The sequence below is a fragment of the Triturus cristatus genome, chromosome 2_1, assembly GCF_964204655.1.
Source record: "Triturus cristatus chromosome 2_1, aTriCri1.1, whole genome shotgun sequence".
Taxonomy (NCBI): domain Eukaryota; kingdom Metazoa; phylum Chordata; class Amphibia; order Caudata; family Salamandridae; genus Triturus; species Triturus cristatus.
The window spans coordinates 61436159-61457781 of NC_140581.1; the positions used below are offsets into that span (position 1 = coordinate 61436159).

The following is a 21623-nucleotide window of genomic DNA, read 5'->3' on the forward strand; positions in this document are numbered from 1 at the left end:
TAAGTTGTGGGCAGGATAGTTTTTGTACAAAAAGGATTTCCTTGCTGCACAAAAACTATGCTTCAATGTAATTTCCTCTGTTTATCCATGCTACAGAATGCAGCACAGAAGCAGAATGAAGAAAGGAAGAAACATAAACATATTCTCTCATTATGCCAGCCTCGGGGAGGTGTAATTCCATGTATACAAGTCTTGATAGCTATAAATTTGATCCAATGTGGGGATGAATAATACAAAAAGGAGTCTGTCAGTCTAAATGTTGGGCACGGTCAACAAAGAGATAGAAATAGATGTAGAGTATGAGAAAGAACCTTAGAGTGCTGAATGGTTGTAAAGGATTTCCATCAATAACCAGTGATTGGTAGGTGTCATCATCTGGATATCCAACCTTCCCACCACTATAAACCACTCCGACCTGGAGTATTATTTGTGGTACGGTGTTAACCAGAGCACTTGGATAAAGCCCGGGAAGGGGGAAGGAAAGAAGACAGCCAAGTCACTAGCTTAGGCAAGATGTGCAGGTATATACCGAAATGATATATAAACAGTGCAGTGCAGTGAAGTGAAAATTTATTCCTACCAATCCTTATTTAAAAATGGTGCAGAAACAGCTTTTAACAAATAGGCTGTTTAACAATGTGGTCGACATGTTTCAGCCTGCTTGACCCCATGGTCAAATGGCTTTCGTCAGGACCTTTAAATTATTAATTGCTACTGCAACAGTGAAATGTGAAAAAAGGAACAGTGAATATGTTAAAATACAACCTTTTGCGGTGTATAACTCCTTCGTGCACTCAGTCTATATAAGTTAATCTGTGGAAATACGGAAAAAACCAAAGACAACAGAGTAAGGTATTAACAAAAAACATACTCTCTCACGAAAAACTAGTTACTTTGTTGGCCCGGTGTGTAACCAAATCTCAAGTGCTTACCTGGTTAGCACGAGAAGTAAACCTCACCTCACCCGGAATAGACTCAGGTTTGAAGGAGGCCCCGCCCTGAAAAAATAGAAATTGTGGGGGGAATTGAAAAACTGTTAAACCCCAGAAGTAGTGAGTTCATGATTAAAAAATAGGATCTGAACAGAATGTCCTATATGCGCTCTGTTGTAACATCTATTGTGACTTCCCCTAACTAGCAGGTATAACAACCCCGAAGGCAAAGTATCGATTGCAAGTATACTGGCGGACACGCAAACGTAAGCGTTCCAGTGTAGATGGAACATACGATAAGCGGTTTCGCCAGTCTAAGTATAATATTCAGGCATTGTGAGTCAAAGAAATCCAATTCCTTACCTCTCCGTCGGTGCCTCGGAGTAGGTCTGAGCCGTTTGGGAGGTAACCGGCAACTCTGGTCTACGGTGTTAAAAATCATAAGGATGCGTGAAGTCGCATCACTATTCGTCGATCGGAAGCCAATCAGTTTCATTGTTATTATTTTCCTCGCTCACGGTCCAGCGAATCAGTATCCGGTATCGCTTGGGACTACAGAATGACGTCAGCGTACCTGGAAACCGTAGTTCCGCGGGCCGTGAGCAATCTTTATCAATCACGGTTGTATAAACGGACAAACAGCGACGCCAGTAGGCTTGCTAACTAACAAACACCTAATCTCTACATTAAGCTATAATCTGCGGTGGCGAAAAAAGCCACGATGTGTACATAATGCTAATAGGTAGCTTGGTGTCGTCAGTTAGTGTTCATTCAACAGGGTAGGGAGGCCCTTAATGTCAAGTGTGCACATAGGTGTGGAACAGCGTAAAGGCTAGGACGGAAAACAAATAACTGTCTTATTTCTGTGAAGTCATGGACAGGTGCAGATGGCTTTTGGACTATATAGCCCACTTGTATATCACAATGAGACCCAGGGAATGTCATCATTTAAACCTTTTCGATCACTGCAAATTCTAAAAACCCATCGTTGTTCTTTTAGAAACAAGCAGCGAGATATATCTAGGCCTGGGCGGTAAATTCCGTTCCGCTCGCGGAATTTGCGTAATTTGCGTAATTTCGCGTTCCGCGGAGAACGCGAAATTGCTAAAAAGTCTGCTTTCCGCGATTTCGCGAAATTTTTGCTTGTTCGCGATCTCAAAATGCGTGTTCGCGAGATATTTCTCCCCGAGCACGCAAACAGCAATTGTGAACAGGAAAAAAGCATCGCGAGCAAGCAATTCCGCGTGTTCGCGGAATTTCTGCGTGTTCGCGGAGATTTTTACCGTTTCGCGGAGATTTGCGTAACGCAATTCCGCAAATTCCGCCCACCCCTAGATATATCGCTGACATGGGATGGAATGAAAGGTTTTTCTAAAACTGTCCACCAGAAATCATTAGCTTGATGTTTTGCCTCTTCAAAATGTAAGTCTTGTGTTGGTTTTCTTGCAGCGGAAAGTGCTCTTGTGTTCTAGCATACACAGTCTAACTTTCCGAGTGGTCATCCCTACGTATCGAAGTTTACAGGGACATTCGATCATGTAAATTAGATTCTCACTGTTACAATTGGTGAAAGTTCTTTGTTCCCACGGTGTCTTTGTACCTATGTCCAATGATTTGGAATGACTGGTTTGTGGGCATATTGAGCAGGTGCCGCATGGGTGGTGTCCCTGTACTGCAGGTAGGTCCCATAAAGTGCCAATAGAGCGTGGTCTCTCATCTCGAGGTCTTGTATGGACCAATTTATCTCTGAGGTTGCTTCCTCGCTTCAGTGAAAATAGGGGTAGTTGTATCTTCTCTTTACACAAATTTAGGAGGCGCCAGTGTTTTTTCACACTTCTCTGAATCCCATTAGTTAGGGTGCTAAATGTATGGACAAAAGTTAACCGTTCTAACGGTGGTTTGGCAAGGGGAGGTTCAATCAATGCCTCTCTGTTGTTGTTAGAGGCGCGTTTGAACGCTTTTTTAATCAGAGATTTCGGATATTTCTTTTCAATTAGTTGTTCTGTAAGGTTCCTTGCATGCATCTGATATTTGTCAGAAGTGGAGCAGTTGCGTCTTACACGCAAGAACTGTCCGTAAGGAAGATTGTCTCTAAGTGATTTCGGGTGTTGACTATCATATCTCAGGAGGGAATTACGAGACATCGTTTTTTTGTAAAGTTCACTTTCCAATCCAGTAGGAGTGCTAAAGATGGAAAGATCTAAAAAGGCCAATCTCTCTTTGTGTGCTTCCACTGTGAACCTCAAGAAATTATTTCTGGTGTTCAACCAATGTAGAAAGGGGGAAATTGATGACAAATCTCCGCGCCAGACTACAAAGATGTCATCAATGTAGCGCTTCCATAGTCTGATGGAGTCGCTGAAGGGATTGTCATCATTAAGCACATGTGTCTGTTCAAAGGAGTGCACATAAAGATTGGCTAGACTTGGAGCAAAAATGCTCCCCATGCTGGTCCCGGAGACCTGCAGGTATATGGTATCCTCGAATTTGAAAAAATTCTCTTTCATAGCCAGATGTGCAAGCGTCATAATGAAATGTACCGGAGTAATGGTATCCAAGTGTGTATTGTTCAGGATTGAGAAGATGGTTTCAAGTGTCTCGTCCTGAGGGATAGATGTATATAATGATTCTACATCAAATGATACTAAAAGGTCTCTGTCAAGATCAAAATCTACTGTGGGCAGTAGACGTAAGACATCTTTAGTATCTTGTAGGTATGTTGGCATATCTTTTACCAAAGGCCTCAGGAAATGATCGACAAAAGTAGATAAAGGTTCTAGTAGTGACCCTTGGCCCGATATGATGGGTCTTCCTGGTGGGGGTCGTTGGGTTTTGTGAACTTTAGGTAAAGTGTAAAAGTAAGGCATCACAGGATGAGGAGTATGCAGGAATGATGCTTCTTGTGAAGTGATCCAGCCATTTGCTGATGCTTCTTCCACTGCTTCGGTGATGGCTCTCTGAATTCTCTTAGTAGGATCCTGTTGGAGAGGTTCGTAAAATCTCCTGTCTGCCAGTTGTCTAATGCACTCCTGACGATATGTTTCAGTGTCCTGAATGACTACTGCTCCGCCTTTGTCAGCTGGCTTGATTACGATCGTCTGGTCTTCCATAAGTCCTTTCAATGCCAAGCGTTCTTGCTTGGGTAGGTTGCAGTATTGATCTGATTTCTTCTTGTTCTTACATAAATTTGTAATCTCTTCGGTAACCGCTTGTTCAAAAGTTAAGACTTGTGGCGGTACGTCGTGTAGAGGTGGATTGAAGGTCGATCTATCTTTCAGACCAGTATTTGTTTCCCTAGGTGTAGTCAGGGACATATCTTTATTGTTAAAGTAGAAATGTAATCTTATTTTGCGGAAAAATTTGGCCAAGTCACACTGTACTTGGAAATCGTCTCCATGTGTAGTTGTCACAAAACCAAGTCCTTTATTAAGGATTGATGTCTCATCAGGCGTCAAGATCTTCTTGCTCAGATTCAGTACTAGGTCGTCTCGGTACTCGTTCCTGGTTGTGGTTGTCCCTTCTTGGTTTGGCTGCGTGTGCTCATTTGTTGAGGCATTGATGTCGACAGGTTCCAGTGTACCTGTGGCTGTTGTCCTCTTCTTTTTCCTCTGGACCTCCCTCGGCGTGACCCTAAAAAAGGCTTGAAACTAGGGTCCTGTTGGTGTATTGGAAACGGATTAGGTTGAAAGGGCTGGAACGGCTGTGGGGGAGGGGGGTATCCCCAAGGTGTCGGAGGCCACCATTGTTGGAAATGGGGTGTGTATTGTCCCCTCCAGTTCCTTCTGTTACCACGTCCTCTGTATTGTGGCCTATTCGCTTGTGGACCTACATTATCATCCACTGCAGATTAATTCCACCAGCGGAGTTTATCAGTAATTCTGCACAACATGATAACACAGAATTAACAAATTCTTCTGATTCCACTGGTGGAATAAAAAAACCGTCCAGGTCAAATATTAATAGTTAGAATGTTATTCTAGAAGCAAAACATAAAATAGAAGTTGCCTTATAGCCAAATAAAAAAAAATGCAATTGTATGATTTGTACACTGGTAAGTGCATCTATTCACACACTTCAGTGTTTCAGTGTGCCAATAAACATGTAGTCTTTTTTTCCATTCCTGTTAGGTGGTATGATGATCAATAAAGCAAATCAAGCCACTAAAAAAGTCGTGGATGCAGTTAAAGAAGCTGCAATAATGTACGGGAACCACCAGGACGCTGTGGCTAAGTATGAATCTCAGCTTCAATCCTACAGGGAGACAATTGATTCCACGGAAAAGACCATTGGAGTTAACTCCGTGGAAAGTCTCGTCCTGGAAATAAAGTTAAACTCATCAAGGGAGCTGTCTCAAAATTGGAAACATTTTCTCATCTCGTTGAGGACATGCACCAGTTTCTTCAGCATCCTGATTGACAATGCCAGTGTGGACAAAATGTACAAGGAGTTCAGTGAGATGTTTGATGGTATGATGGGAGTCTCGGATGACATCATAGCGAATTTTCAAGCCCTGGCTATCATTAATAAAGATTACTCAATCCTACTCTCTGATGGAATACCAACTCTCAAACATAAGCTGGAAGAGGCTAGCCAAAGGTTAAAGAAAGCTGCAGCAGTCTAAAGCAGTGTGTTCCTATAACACTGCAGTGTGTGGCAATCCCTATAACTGCTTCTTTTCTTGCATTTGCATTGTGCTTTTCAATACCTTTGGGTTGAATTCTCATATCTCCTAAGCTTCTCTCCTTAATTGTGAATGTGCTGCTAGCTGATCAGGGCCTCCAGCCTAAAGAAGGAATAAAATCAAGAACAATATTAACCCCCTGCCAGACCCACCTTTTCCTCATCACACAGAAAAGTGTGATCCCATTAACCTCTTCTTCAGCCAAATAATGCAGAAAAGCCAACAGCACTCTAAAACCATCAACCCTGCTTCATCTCTTGGACCAGCACCTTCCCATAAAATCCAGCAACAAATTCATATCTCTCTCACATTTCACCATCATATTGAACTCCCTCAAATTCACTTTTTGTAAAGATAATATCTTACTCTCGCCCTTCATTAAAGCTCACCTAAGAAAGTCCATCTCACCTGTACTCTCCATTGCCAATGCCTTCCTCACTCAAAGTATCTTTTCAGAAGCTCTCAATACAGGCAAGATACTCCCACTCCTAAAGAGTCCTCCACTGGACACTGATGACCTCATCAACTATCAGCCCATCACTTACCTTCCATTCATCTGGGTTCATCTGCAAGCTCATTAGATCTGGCTGATACTGCAGCTGTTGTGGGACATTAGGCAATCGATCCAAAAAACAACTTTAAGGAGGACTTACAGATAAGAGTCTTTAACTATGTCCTCATGTTGGTAGCCTGGAGTACTTACCTTGATTAGGCAAAGGATATGTGCTTCTAAAAAAGAAGTGCTTACCAAACACACAGATGAGATCATTTTGTTTATTTAGCCAGCTGCATTTGTATGGCACACACAACATCATCTTAGATAACAAGATGCTTTACAGTGTGTGTTCCTCTCTGGCAGCAGCACAGCTGAGAGGAGGGTGGTCATTACATTTGTGCTTCAGCCTGCAGCTTTGTGTTTGAAACCCAGGGTTTCACTATCATATATGGAATTTTTTTCTAGTATGAAAGTGAAACTGTTACCTGATCTTATATGGTCATCAAAACAGAGCTTTAGAAGTCTTAGGAAAGAGGGGCAGAGGCGCCTCCCACATATTGGTTCTGTACTGGATGTGAATTGGCACAATTTGTGTGCTTTTAGTTAAACACTACTTGTATTGCACTTTGTAGTTAATGGCAAAGTGTAAACTGCAGTAGGACTAGGCAAATTATAGGGTCAAGCCAGCGAATATGACTATAGGCCTGGACTGTCCATGAGTAAATATTATGATAAAGACAGTAGGCTGATAGGAATTTAAGGGTGGAATGTTCCTAGTCTATTTTAAAGCCTACAGATAGGTATGATGTAATATGGAATCTCACGTATGTGCCATAGTAGGCAATGGTCTTAGTGTCAATCACTCAGTGTGTGGATATAGAAGGCTTGTTGTGGGAGAATCCTTATTATCTGGTCTTTGGACAGACAGTAGTTTGGATAGATTTCTGGTTTTATGGCTGTGTGTCCGATGGTTTAATTGTGGAAAAGCTTACTCTCAAAACTGTAAGCCTCAGATGGTTAGAGTGATAGGCTATACGGCTGTTTGTTGCGTTGGAAATGTTATGTCAGATGACTTCGGTCTGGTGTTCTTATTATGAAACATGATGACAAAGGCAATTGGTCTAGCTTACTAATTGTGTAAAGCATATGTTAAAGTCAGCAATCTTTCATAGTTGGTTATTACATGGTGTTACAAGCTACAGACAATATTTTTAGTTACATGTAATCTCACAGATTACTGTAGTGGGCAAGGTTTATTGCATCAGCCACTCACTCTGGCAAATGTTGAGGTGATTATCCTTAATAGACCACATCTAGAGGGGTTGTTTATTAATTTGTAACTCTTTTTTTACATATTTGTAATTTTATTACTGTATGCATGGGGTGCAAGATAATGAGCACTCAAATAAGCCTGACATGGTTAAGGTGTGAAACATAAAGGTTAAAGGTGAAAGTCATGACAGATTTCATAGGTTTCATCTGTTTATCATGAAACAATATGAGAAAGTCAGTCAGCCCAACCTACCTATTGTGAAAATGATGTGTTAAAGACAATAGCCTGATAAGGATGGATTGCTATTATACTGTGCTCAGTCTATAGGCAGGTATATTGATAGATGGAAATGTCACTGGTTTAGTAGTAGGCAAGGGTTTTGGTGTTGGTGATTCTCCCCGAAAAACTCTGTGAATTCAATGATCCTTGTTAGGCTCTCTTCGGAATGATTGTCTTGTCCTTTACCAACTGTGATTTTCTTTACACTTGTACATGTATGACTGTATGCTGATAGTTGGCATGTGGAAAGCTTACAGAGGATTTTAAAGACATGATTTGCTTTAGATATGGAAGAAAGGCAATTCACTCTGCAGACGATGGAATTCTAAAGGACATTTTACTCCCATCTGCAAAGGAGGCAAGAACACTTCCTTTAAGTGCAACACAAATGTGAATAGTGTGGCTTTAGAGGATCCAGATGATGATGAACTATAGAAGGCTTGAGTTGGCATGGTGACAAGCCAATGATAAAATTAATGGCTTGAATGTTTATAATGAAAAGTTAGTAGGTCTGACATATTGATTGTAGAATGCATATGTTAAGGTTAATTGGCATTTAGGATTAGAACTCTCTATTTAAACCTACAGAGAGATATTTTGTATAGCATTTTGCTTTGTCAACTGTTACTTAATGCCTGATTGTTGCCTAGTGGAACACTTAAGCTCAGTACAGGAGTCCTCAGTTGTTTATGGTGATGAGACAATTATAACAGCTAGAGGCCTGATGGGTTCACAAGGAGAAAAACATTTCTGATGACATAGGATATAACTGTTTATTATGGAAAGCATATGTAAAAGTCAACACACATTAAAGAACAAATTGTTATTTCTCTATATTAAAGCCTACATATAGATATGTTGGTATCTTTAATGGATCTATGTCAATGTGCCGGCTCCATCATTTATAATGAGGAAGACACCAATGAATCTGGCAGAGACCCTTCACCTGTGAATGTCCTGTGCAGCATCTAAATGTGAAGAAGAGTCTCCTGAGCAAAGCTGAAGCCAGTTTTACTATAGAAGGCATTGTATGAGACCACTTATCCTGTAACTGTACTTTGGAAAGATCTGCATGACAGGTGCAATGAGATGTGGCCTAGTGGCTTGAGCTGGCAAACTTTAGACTTTGGAAGCCAGGGGGTATATTTATTAGGTGTTCACAAACATAGGGCAGCAAGGAAAGTTGCAACTCTTTGGTGCATTAACAGGCGAGAGCTAAATATCTCCTAAGCTATGGTTCCCTTCACCTCTCACCTAGCACCTTGAAGCTGCCTAGCACCAATGTAGTCACCAAAGCACATAGTGGAAGGGTTCCTGTGATATGGGCAGGATTGCGAGCAAAAGAATACCTTCCTGCAAAAAGCAATCCAAATAAGCAATTTCCTTTTTCAATGAGGGATGCAGAATGAGTCATGTATTGAAAGAGGAAATAACGAGGATAAGTACAAATATTGTCCTCATTATTTGCACCATGGTTGGAATGCTGCACTATTTTGGTGTAATCCCATGTTTTCTGAATTCAGTAATTGTGGATGCATGGGAATGCTCACTCGTCATGTGGATGCATCACCCATCAAATACCTGTCAATATGCATGTTAAAGCAACGCGGAACACTCCGTTGTGCTGCAATACATTTATTTACAAAGTCATGCATATTGCCTCTTGTGTTGTTTTGTAAATTGTTCCTAAGCCTTTACCTTGTTGATGCAAGGATAAGGCAAAGACTTAGTTTATCTAGGCCCAGGTTAGAATTCTGGAACTCGGCTCAACATTAGGCGAATCTGGTCAAACCACTTAACAACCTCATGGATTACACATTGTCCTTTTGCAAACTGTTCCATTGCTCTCAAGCCTGGCCCGCACAATATGAAGCTCTGAGAGAAAATTACTAAAATAATTCCAACCTGAATGACATCCACTAACCATGATAGGAAACAGGGAATATTTGTAATTCTGACTCTAATAGTCTGAAGAAACTTAGACTTTTTTACACACTAACTTGTATTTTTCAATTGTAATAGGATCTGGGATTATCAGTATAATGCACTGCATATGGCCACTTTCATATGATAAACACATGGGGCCCGATTCACAGAACTAACGTAAGACAAAATCCTAAACTTACTACTTTTGGTATTCACAGAATGCACTTACTACTTTTGGTATTCACAGAATGGATTTACGACTACTAACTTTACATCTGCACTCGGGCTGCAGATTCCGGCCTGGAGGCGGAGATTCCGGCCCGGAGGTGGGACTTCCGGCCTGGAGGTCGGAATTCTGGCCAGGAGGTGGGGATTCCGGCCCGGAGGTGGGGCTTCCGGCCGGTGGCGGAGATTTAGCCATGGCCAAAATCTTCACCTCCGGGCCGGAATCCCCAACTACGAACCGAAATTCCCACCTCCGGGCCGAAAGTCCCACATCCGTGCCGGAAGTCCCACCTCTGGGCTTGAATCTCCGGCCCATGTGCGGACGTAAAGTTAGTAGTCGTAAATCCATTCTGTGAATACCAAAAGAAGTAAGTGCATTCTGTAAATACCAAAAGTAGTATGTTTAGGATTTTGTCTTAAGTTAGTTCTGTGAATCGGGCCCATGGAAATGTAATGTATCCAAATTAAAGGTGGCACCTGTGTTTCTCTTGCTATGTAATTTATGACTCTTAATGATGATGCCATTGTGTTTTTTTACAGAATATCTGCACCTAATGAGATCACCACTTTTCTGTCTTATTATTGACTGTTTAATAAGTAATGTTTCTGACTCTAATAGCCGATTTTCACTGTTTTGCTTGCAAATAAAAATATCATATTACCGAACAGTGTGCATTGACTTATTCATAATTTGCATGGGTCAGACTCATTGCAGCTCATGCTCAGCCCTTTAATTTTTAACAGGAGCAAAATGAAAGCCACACCTAAACAATGGATATATTATTTTTGTTCTATAAAAACATACTGTTATGTTTCTCTGCAACTCGCACCGGGAACATGAATTAAACATGAGAACTCAAACGATTCTCAAAATATTAAGATTCCATGAGCTTTTTATTGATGATAAAAACATATTCAATTGTTTGCAAAAAAAAATCTTTTAACCTGAAATAACCTTCACTGCACCACTGGTTGAACATATACTTTCAGTTACATTTAGAGAAGTGTATTCAATATGTCCTAAGAAGAGACAATTTTATTAAACAAAATGGACAAAGATCTTCAATAAAATACCTTCAAGGGCAAAAGTAGAAGGAAATATATAAAGAATACAACATGTTTCAACACCAAATGTGACACGATCATATCACAGTTATGGATTTTTTATGTTGCCAATCTATATATTTCATGGTGAAATAACAGACTGTGTATCAATCACCATTCAGAGGGTAATATCAGAGTTTAACATAAGGCCCATGCTTCTATTTTTGGCAGTAATAAACAGAAACATTCCTCTTTGGTAACTCCGAAGACTGAGATGGCAGACAGCTACAACATATGTCAAAGGCCAGATGCAAATAATTAAATTCCCCTTTCACTGAAAAATGTGCCATGAATAAATAAGTTCCACCTCATTCCAAACCTGTCCCAGCACCAATGCAACAACCCTGATTATTGAATAGTAATGGAAGGTTTGAAGAAGGAAGATTTGAAGGATTAGGGTGAAATACAATGCTATAGAAAGAAGCTGTAATGAGAAAAGAAACAAAGAGAGACTTATGCATTTAAAATATGAATATTACATTGAATAAAATAATATCTGCTGTACATTATAAGTCTATTAGAGGTCAGAGATGAGTTCTGTTACCAAAAGAGCAAGGAAGCCAAAGGAAGATGTGACATGCAATACCATTTTAACATATGGCAAAAGGCATTGTGTTCCTTATAATTCTAGGTCACACCAATATCATTCCCAAATTGCTTACATTATTAGAATCGTGCTCCCTTTTGTGAAAGAGAAAGTATGGTGCAGACATGATGAATAAAAGCAGAATCTTTAGTATGAAATAATTCACCAAAAAGCATTTAGTAATATTTTGCAAAAACATATTAGAATTGGTTTAATATAAATCAGATTACTAATTGTTAGAGCTTAAAATGAATAGTGCCATGAAGATCTCCTTTCTACTGGCCATTCTTCATTGTACAAAAACTGTTCATAAATCTAAAAGTCAGTTTTTATTGTTATTGTTCAAGTGCACCCTCCTGATGCTCCATGACTTGACTTCAAACTTGGCTGCAGGCATTAGGACATCAACTGTAATGAGCAAATGAGTTGTTTATATTGGGATTTATGATTCCCATGACATATAATGATACTGAAACTATGGATGTTAAGTAATGACAGGGGTGTGCATGTGTGTCTGTGTGTGTTTGTGTGTGTTTGTGTGTCTGTTACTATCCTTGTGGAGACTTGGATGAGATAATACACTCACACTTTGAGAATTTGATTGCACAGCGTAGACCTGAACCCAGGTCCCTACAGGGCAACATTCTTTAAATGATAAAAAATTACTTCAAGAATATGTGTGTCAATTTTATTTAAATTATCTTGTGAGGACCAGAGTCAAGTATGTTTTTATTTTTGCTTAGCTCTGCCTCTGTAGACAGAAGATGGTACTGCAGTCTTAAACACAGTTTGCATTTAAACACACTTTGCTCATCAGGAAGGGCAAACGTTTCAAATAGAAACATCCATAATCCTTTATCTATCCAAATATTTTTTGTGAAAACCTTCTTTCTATTTATTAAAATAAAAGTTTATTTACTTGAGGCTAAGTGAAATTAGACTGTTAGTGTCTTAAAGTTGTTTGTGGTTTTATAAATATTCCTAAACACAATTAGTGTCCATTTCTAATCCCAGAATACTTCACTATTGCCGTTTGATCCTTATATGCAATTGCACTCCACTGAGATAGGATATAAATGGATCTGATTGTTTGTTGTGAATAACCCTGAGGCATCAATGCCTATTGTTACTTTATAATGCTTGTATCAGGAATTATGAGCTTTTATCTTGCTTTGCCTCTGTTCACATACTAATATGCACTTTGGAATACGTTGTATTAAATGGTGGCTAGATGAATGAGTGACTATTGCTGCACTGTGCTAAGGGCTACATTTTTTCATACAATGAATGTAATGCCCACAGCATGGGGAAGTATATTTTTAACAGAAGAGGGATGTTCTTATGAAATGATTTATCGTCTTATATATGTACAAATATTGTGATAATATTTATTTTCAGTGATTTAAAGAGCGCAATAATATGCAGAGAATAGATTGTGCGTAAGGAATTTGTGATGAGGGACAGTGTGGAATGTGAGATGTGGCACTGCGGCAAGTTGTTTGATACCTTTGCAGTAGGTCATCTTTCGTAGTGAATACTAAGTTAAACAGAATGTTTAAATTTCTTTATTTACATATATATGGTAGAACTGTTAAAATTATAGGTGTATTTTATTGTAATCTTTTTGATTAGATGCACTTAAACAAAAAGAGATGAATATATGTTGGTTGGCTGAGTAATGAGAAATTTCTGGTAGGACACTTACTGTTGTGTCCCAATTGGCCCATGGGCTCAACCAGTTTATCAATTAATTAAGTTGCTGACATCTAAGAATGTTCAGGTTTTTAATGTGGTGTAATCAAAGGGGAATGAATCACGTGTACTGTATGTTACCAGGGTCTGGGGTTCTTGGTGCCTTAAAAACCCTCATTCACGAAATAACCGTGGTCTTGGTTATGCTTTCCTCCACCTGGAGGATGACCAACTGGTATTTACAGTAGTGATAAGAGAGAGTCAGGGTGAGAGTGCAGTATCATTAAAAGGACACCCATCCGTCGATCTTGGTTTCATTGTGTCAGGGATGGGGTAAGGGTAAAAACAAGGTGGTGGTAGAGTGATAGAGAAGGCCTACTCTTCGATCGCACCTATTCAAAATCATGGCTGGTCAACATGTTTTAACCCAAGAAACTCCGAATCGGGTCAGCGGGCCCGGTTGAAGACGGCACCAGCATAAGTTGCTCACAGGACCCACAGAGAGAGAGTTTGACCACCCGTTCCCCGACAAAGCCCAATTGTCTTCCGATAAGTTATAGACGCAAATTCATCTATAACTCGCAAGTGTGCAAAAGGAAGCACTTAAGAAGAAGGGTGAGTGCACTACTTACCTTTGCACGTTATTACCTATCAGCTTGCTTTTCTTGGTCCTGAAGAAAGTCTGCTGACCCGATTGGGCATACTTGGGCTGAAACATGTCGACCAGCAAGAAGGCATTTGATTCCTTAGAATGGGAGTTTCTGTTCTAGGTTCTGTGACAAGTGGGTTTCAGACCACACTGTTTGGCATATGTTAAGGTCCTCTATGCCCAACTTCATGCACAAGTGTGGGTAACTCGGTACATTGAGTTCTTTCAGGTCAATTTCCCACTGGTTGAGGAACCGGCAGGGCTGCCTGGTCTCACCACTGCTGTTTGCCTAGGCAATTAAGCCCCTGCCACAAGGATCTGCTGTGATGCTCAGCCTTTGGGTTCCATTCGGCCGATGACTAGGAGGAATAGATCTTTCTATATGTGGATGAGATCGCCTCTTTATGGTTTTCTCCATTCCACTGGGCCCCATCTCCTTTATCTCCTTTATCTCCTCCATATCCTGCATCTATATGGCAGGGTCTCTGGTCTCTGTTTCAAATGGTGCAAATCACAGCTGCTTTCCCTCAGGAGAGATGACTTGAAAATCAACTTGTAGTCCCAGATCTCAATCTAATGTCTTAACTTTAAATATCTAGGTATCCAGATAACTTTTAAGCTGAGCCTGACATGGAACCTCAACTGCTGCCTCCTAAAACTGTGAATCCACAAGGACATGGCCATATATATCAATCTACCACTTAATATCTTGGGGCGAGTGGCTCTCCTTAAAATGATGATCATGCCTCAACTTTGATGTCTTGCTGTGGGAATATCATCTTTTTGCCCTGATCACCCCCATTTTTTGAGTAATACTGGTGGTTACTGACTCTGAATGTACCCTGGGCCTTGCTAACCAGGCCCAGGGCAGTGCTCTGTTTAAAAAGGTATATGATAATTGATGTGATTACAATTGGGTCAGACAACAAGACCACAGGGGAATCTTTGTACTTAAGTGTGCACTGCTGTGGTATCCAGAGTCATTTACAAGTCAGCCCTGCCTTGCAGGCTGGTTATAAAATAAAACTGTGCCCTAAATTAAGTTTTGAATTAAATGTACTTTAAAAGTCTAAAACTACCATTTCATTACATATACATCATCCTTAAGGCCTCCTCTAGTTGCCCTAAGGGTAGGGTGCCTTCTAATATAAAAAAGGGACATTTTAAAACATGATTTATATGTCCTGGTGAGGGAAAGCAGCCAATTGTTTTCCCCATTGTAGCACTGCTAGTTCTATAGGCTAAAATAGGCAGGCTTTATTAAACTTTAATAAAGTCTAACTTTTGACAAGGGTGAGCATGCAACATAATTCAAAGTATTACATTAATAGTTACAATAACTGCAACAACATACCAAGGTCGGATTTATTGAAACTATTGAAGGGAATGAGTTTTAGAACTTACTTTCCTGAAGTCACCTAAAGCAGCCCTGAAGCAGCCTCTTCTGATTGGCCTGCCTTTGACAGGCTGAGACAAGGTTTTCGCTGAATATGTGTGAAGCTTGGGGCTGAAACAATACATCCAATTAGTGGGAAGAGATCTCGTTTGTAGAAAAAGCCAGGGACAGGAAGGGGGCTGGGGAGATGGACTTGTCTGAGAAGCCCAGATGTCACAGGACCCAGGCCAGCCGCCACTTCTGTTATCCCCAGCCAGAAGGAAACCTTCTAATTAGGTTAGGAGAGGGGATGGAAGAGGAGGTTAGGAAAAAATTAGCCACACCTTTGGGTTGGGTTAGACAGACCCGAACTCCAAGAATAGATTTTCTCCATTATGATTTGTGCTGAGATGTGCATTTTGGGATAGAAATTAAGGGTGGGCGTAGTTACGCAAAGTGAAGTTCGCACTACGCGAGCTACGCGTAGCACTTCGCGAACTGCGTAGTAACATGTTCGCACTGTGCAAGATGTTGTTTTCAATGATTGCACAGTGCGGACAAGCAACCGGCACTGTGCAATCATTGAAAATGGCATCTTGCACAGTGCGAGCTGTAGTTTTCTGCTGCTCGAGTAGATTTTTACTCGAGCGGCAGCTTTCTCAACGCGAACTGGTAGTTTCTCATCGCGAGCGGTCGCGACTATACGCGACCCCTCGCAATGAGAAACCTGACCTCCTCGCGTTGAGAATCTCGCCGGGAGGTTTATTTTTCATTGCTCGCGATCGCCAACTTGATGTTGCTGATCGCGAACAAGGAAAAAGTCTCGCCGGGATGTCATTTTGCTTGCTCGCGGTCGCAAACTTGACGTTGAGGAACGCGAGCAAGCAAAAAATGACTGCAGCACTACGCAACACTACGCTAGGCGTGTTCGCACTGTGCTACGTGCAGTTCGCGTAGTGCGAAGTAGCGCGAACTTCGCAAACTACGCGAGCGTAGCGTAGTGCTTCGCCCAGGCTTAATAGAAATATACAACACTTCTCAGGAAGTAGTCATGGCAGAGCGTGACAACCTAAAACCCATTGTTTGAGGTGTCCCCCATCTTGCACATCCAGAATGGGGAATAAATATGGGAGAGCTGAAAGAGCACTTCAGATCCCTGCCTGAAAATATCTGGAGAAGACGAACTGCCCTACCGGACCTTTGTACTAAACAAGAGAGGACTGCACCTGCTGCACTATAAAGGTTCCAAAACAGAAGCACATTTCCTGTCTTGAAAGATAAGGAGTGAACTCCCTGAGCAACAACAGGTAGAAAAGTGCTGGAGGAACTAACGTGCAGCATCCACATCAAGGACAACTGCAGTGCAAGCAGTCCTCTAAACAACTACACACTTGTCTTTCACACCTTCAATTCCCCAGTCAGTATCTATACATTTCCAGAAAACACCCTGTCACTCCCCTTGGACTCCTCCAGTGACCCATTCAGTACCATGTACTAATCCATTCACTGCATCAAAACCCTATCACTTATAAATTCACCCAGGCACTCTCCTTGCAGTACTCTAATCATTCAGTCAGTACCCAAGTACTCATGCACTGAGCCAGGCCTTAGCATATGGACTGCTTCAAACGCCTATCCACTATGCATGCAGTCCTCTAACCACCTACACATTTGTCTTTCATACCTTCAACTCCCCAGTCAGTATCCATACACTTCAGCAAACACCCTATGACTCCTCTTGCACTCCTCTAGTGATCCATTCCGCACCATGCACTAATCCATTCATTGCGACAAAACCCAACCACTTATAAATTCACACAGGCAGTCTCCTTGCAGTATTCTAATCATTCACTCGGTACCCAAGTACTCATGCAGCGAGCCAGACCGTAGCACATGGACTCCTTCAAACCCCTATCCACTATGCATGCAGTCTTCTAACCACCTACACACTTGTCTTTCACACCTTCAATTCTCAAGTCAGTATCCATACACTACCAGCAAACACTCTGTCACTCTTCTAGTGACCCATTCAGCACCATATACTAATCCATTCCCTGCGCCAAAACCCAACCACTTATCAATTCACCCAGGCACTCTCCTTGCAGTACTCTAATCATTCAGTCAGTACCCAAGTACCCATGCACTGAGTCAGGCCTTAGCACATGGACTGATTCAAACGCCTATCCACAATGCATGCAGTCGTCTAACCAACTACACACTTGTCTTTCACACCTTCAATTCCCCAGTCAGTATCCATACATTTCCAGCAAACACCCTGTCACTCCCCTTGGACTCCTCCAGTGACCCATTCAGTACCATGTACTAATCCATTCACTGCGCCAAAACCCAACCACTTATAAATTCACCCAGGCACTCTCCTTGCAGTACTCTAATCATACAGTCAGTACCCAAGTACTCATGCACTGAGCCAGGCCTTAGCATATGGACTGCTTCAAACGCCTATCCACTATGCATGCAGTCCTCTAACCACCTACACACTTGTCTTTCATACCTTCACCTCCCCAGTCAGTATCCATACACTTCAGCAAAAACCCTGTCAGTCCCCTTGCACTCCTCTAGTGATCCATTCAGCACCATGCACTAATCGATTCATTGCGACAAAACCCAGCCACTTATATATTCACACAGGCAGTCTCCTTGCAGTATTCTAATCATTCACTCAGTACCCAAGTACTCATGCAGCGAGCACTACCATAGCACATGGACTGCTTCAAACCCCTATCCACTATGCATGCAGTCTTATAACCACCTACACACTTGTCTTTCACACCTTCAATTCTCCGGTCAGTATCCATACACTACCAGCAAACACTCTGTCACTCCCCTTGCACTCTTCTAGTGACCCATTCAGCACCATATACTAATCCATTCCCTGTGCCAAAACCCAACCACTTATAAATTCACCCAGGCACTCTCCTTGCAGTACTCTAATACATTCAGTCAGTACCCAAGTACCCATGCACTGAGCCAGGCCTTAGCACATGGACTGCTTCAAACGCCTATCCACAATGCATGCAGTCCTCTAACCACCTACGCACTTGTCTTTCACACCTTCAACTCCCCAGTCAGTATCCATACACTTCAGCAAACACCCTGTCACTCCCCTTCAACTCCTCTAGTGATCCATTCAGCACCATGCACTAATCCATTCCCTGCGCCAAAACCCAACCACTTATAAATTAACCCAGGCAGTCTCCTTGAGGTACTCTAATCATTCAGTCAGTACCCAAGTACTCATGCAGCGAGCCAGGCCGTAGCACATGGACTGCTTCAAACCGCTATCCACTATGCATGCAGTCCTCTAACCACCTACACACTTGTCTTTCACACCTTCAATTCCACAGTCAGTATCCATACACCATTACAATTATACACTCATTCATATAGTTACTCTCACAATCACTGACTCTTACACATGCATATTTATATACACCAACTCTCACATACAATGCCTTTTCTCCTTTTTACTTTGTTCAAGATGTACAACTAAAACATATATTCGCTCACCAACACACAAATAAATACACTCAGTCACCCAAACAACTCGTTCCACATGCACTCTTAAACCTATACACCTAGTCAATCAACCATTCACACATCTATCCAACCATACACAAACTCAGTGTCCCATACAAATACTCACCCAACTAATCAATAACTAATATGCACACTCATGTAGTTAGTGACCACTTGATCCAGCATGGTATACAACAACAGAGACAGTGATGCACACATTCACATAGTTTAGTTAATAATCCATGTATTAAATGAGAAACTTTTAATTACTCACCAAAACAGACAGTCAGACAGCTACTAAATCCTCCATCCAGACAGTTATATATCCACTCAATCTTCAATACAGATTGGTATATATATAATACATTTTTAAATTTCAAACTAAACCACATTTACTGGTTGATGTCATCAGTGATGTCATCATTGATATAATTTGAGATGTCATCAGTGATGTCATTGACCATGTCGTGAATGATGCAATATGTGACATCATCAGCAGTGCATTGCAGGCGTGCGAGTTATAGTTAGCAGAACTAAATATAACGGAGGAATATATATATATATATATTACCTACTGGCGGTCGCCAGTAGGTAGATATAGTTAGGACCTATTTTCCATAGGAAATCCGCAACATTCTATTTGGAATAGCATTGGTGCCGATTGACGAATCTTTGCAAAATTTTCCAAACTTTTGGCCAGCTCCGGTCTGCTCCTATCCTGAAAATTTCACGGTGATTCGTCAAGCGGAGCCCGAGAAAAAAGGGGGGTCCCAAAATGCGTTTTCCCCATGCATTTTCCCTTAGGGCCTGTTGACGCAGCTACAGCCCGAACTCCTGAACGGAATTACACCAAATTTGGCAAACAGGTAGTCCTTCAGACTCGTGCCTTTTGCTTAAATGGTGTAAGTCCGATCAGAAAATCAAAAGTAAAATCATAGATGTATCTATGGCCTAGGAGGATCCGCGCACCCTCCACGCACCCAGCGCGCACCCTGCCGTGCACGAGCTATATTCTGATTGGCTGTCAACACTCCAGATCAGGAAGTGTTGGCAGCCATCTTGTGCCTTGGTAGAACCGAGGCACAAGAAACCTAAAAAACAAACGCAAAAAACGCAAAAAGGGGGCAGGGTAGAAACACCCTGACCCCCTAGGTCTGCTCAGGAAGTCCCACAAGGACCTCCATGGCCAAAAAAGAATTAAAAAAACGTCAAGATTCGCGCACCCTGCGCGATATTTGGCCGAAAATAAAATAATAATTCAGCGCTGGCTCCCGTGCTGAATATTCTAATTTCCCCCCAGGGGCCACATCCCGGGGACATAATTAAAAAAAAAGTGTGGGGGGTCCCAAACCCCCCCACACTGCCCTGGGAAACACCAACCCCGGGGCTCGAAGATTGTATATGCGGGGGGGCTCACGGCCCCCACAGCCCCGGGGACCGCCACCCCCGGGGCTTCCTTAACATAGGTGGGGGGGCTCGCTGCCCCCCAGCCCCGGGGACCGCCACCCCCTGGGGCTTAAAACAATTTGATGTGGGGGGGCTCTCATGCCCCCCCAGCCCTGGGGACCGCCACCCCCGGGGCAACTTGTACATGTGGGAGGGGGGCCATGCGGCCCACATCCTGGAGCCTTGTATTGGCCCTGGGGACTGCCATTCCCCAGGGCCAGCTCTTGCAGTGTCCCGGGGTGCCCACCCCCGGGACTCTACTGTTTGCAATGGCAGGGCGGGAGCCTCGCGGCTCCCACCCTGCCATTGCAAACTGCTTTGTTTCATTGAAGCGAGAGCAGGGAAACCAGCTCTCGCTTCAATGAAGCAAAGCAGATTGCTTTTCTACATGGGGAGCAGCATGTTAGCTGCTCCTCATGTGGAAAAGTAATGCCGGCTCCCGCAGGAGGCGGAGAGCCGGCTGGGACCGTGGGGAGATTGGGGACCCCCCCACGGTCTCCAACGAGAGGCCAGGCCCTGGGGGATGGGATCCCTGGGGCCAGAAGTGGCCCCTCCGCCATTAAATTAAAAAAAAACTAAAACAATGACCGGCCCCAGGGGATGGGGTCCCCGGGGCCTTAAAGTGGCCAGAGGAGGGGGGCTACGCATCCCCCTCCATAAATTTTCTTTTTATAAAGGCCCATGCCCCGGGGGATGGGGACCCGGTGCAAATTATGGCCTCGGGAGGGAGGCCACGGGGCCCCCTTCCCGATTTTTTTCTCATATATAAAAACTGGGGTCAGGCCCTGGGGGATGGGATCCCCAGGGCCAAAAAAACAGAAAAAGAAGGGAGGCTACGCCCCTTCCTTACACCACTCTGCAAACGGGCCCCATGGCGCGTTTGTAGAGGGGGAACTAATTCCCCTTGAATACTGGGGGTCCCTGGGGGCCAACCAGCCCACCTGGAACCTCCAATATGTGCCACGGGGCTGTGTTGTAGAGAGGTTTACTGAGGCCATGCCCCTTTTTACACCTCTCTGCAACGCAGCTCCGTGGCGCTTACTGGAGGTACCTGGTGGGCAAGTTGGCCGCCAGGGGACCTCAGGATTCAAGGGGACTTAATCCCCCAACTTAAAACACGCCACGGGGCGCGTTTGCACCGAGGTGAAGGTAGGGGGCAGGGACTGAGGCGATATGTGTGCAAACACGCCCCGTGGCGCGTTTTAAGTTGGGGAATTATTTCCTCTTCAATCCAGAGGTCCCCTAGGGGCCAACTAGCCCACCAGGTACCTCCAGGAGGCGCCAAGGAGCTGCATTGCAGAGTGTTGTAAAAAGGGGCATGGCCTTTGAACACCTCTCTGCAACGCAGCACCCCGACGCATACTGGAGGTACCTGGTGGGCTAGTTCGCCCCCAGGGGACCGCAGGATTGAAGAGGAACTAA

At 42.9% G+C, this 21623-nt stretch overlaps 1 protein-coding gene across 1 annotated transcript in view; it reads left to right on the forward strand.

The window, feature by feature from the left end:
• LOC146863731 (uncharacterized) overlaps positions 1-10478 on the forward strand; it is a 34875-nt gene extending 24397 nt beyond the window's left edge. Inside the window, exon 4 of the mRNA XM_085627889.1 lies at positions 5060-10478. Coding sequence (XP_085484015.1) covers positions 5060-5553 — 494 coding nt within the window. The 3' untranslated portion in view covers positions 5554-10478. The remainder of the gene's footprint in view (positions 1-5059) is intronic.
• The last annotated feature ends 11145 nt before the right edge of the window (positions 10479-21623 follow it).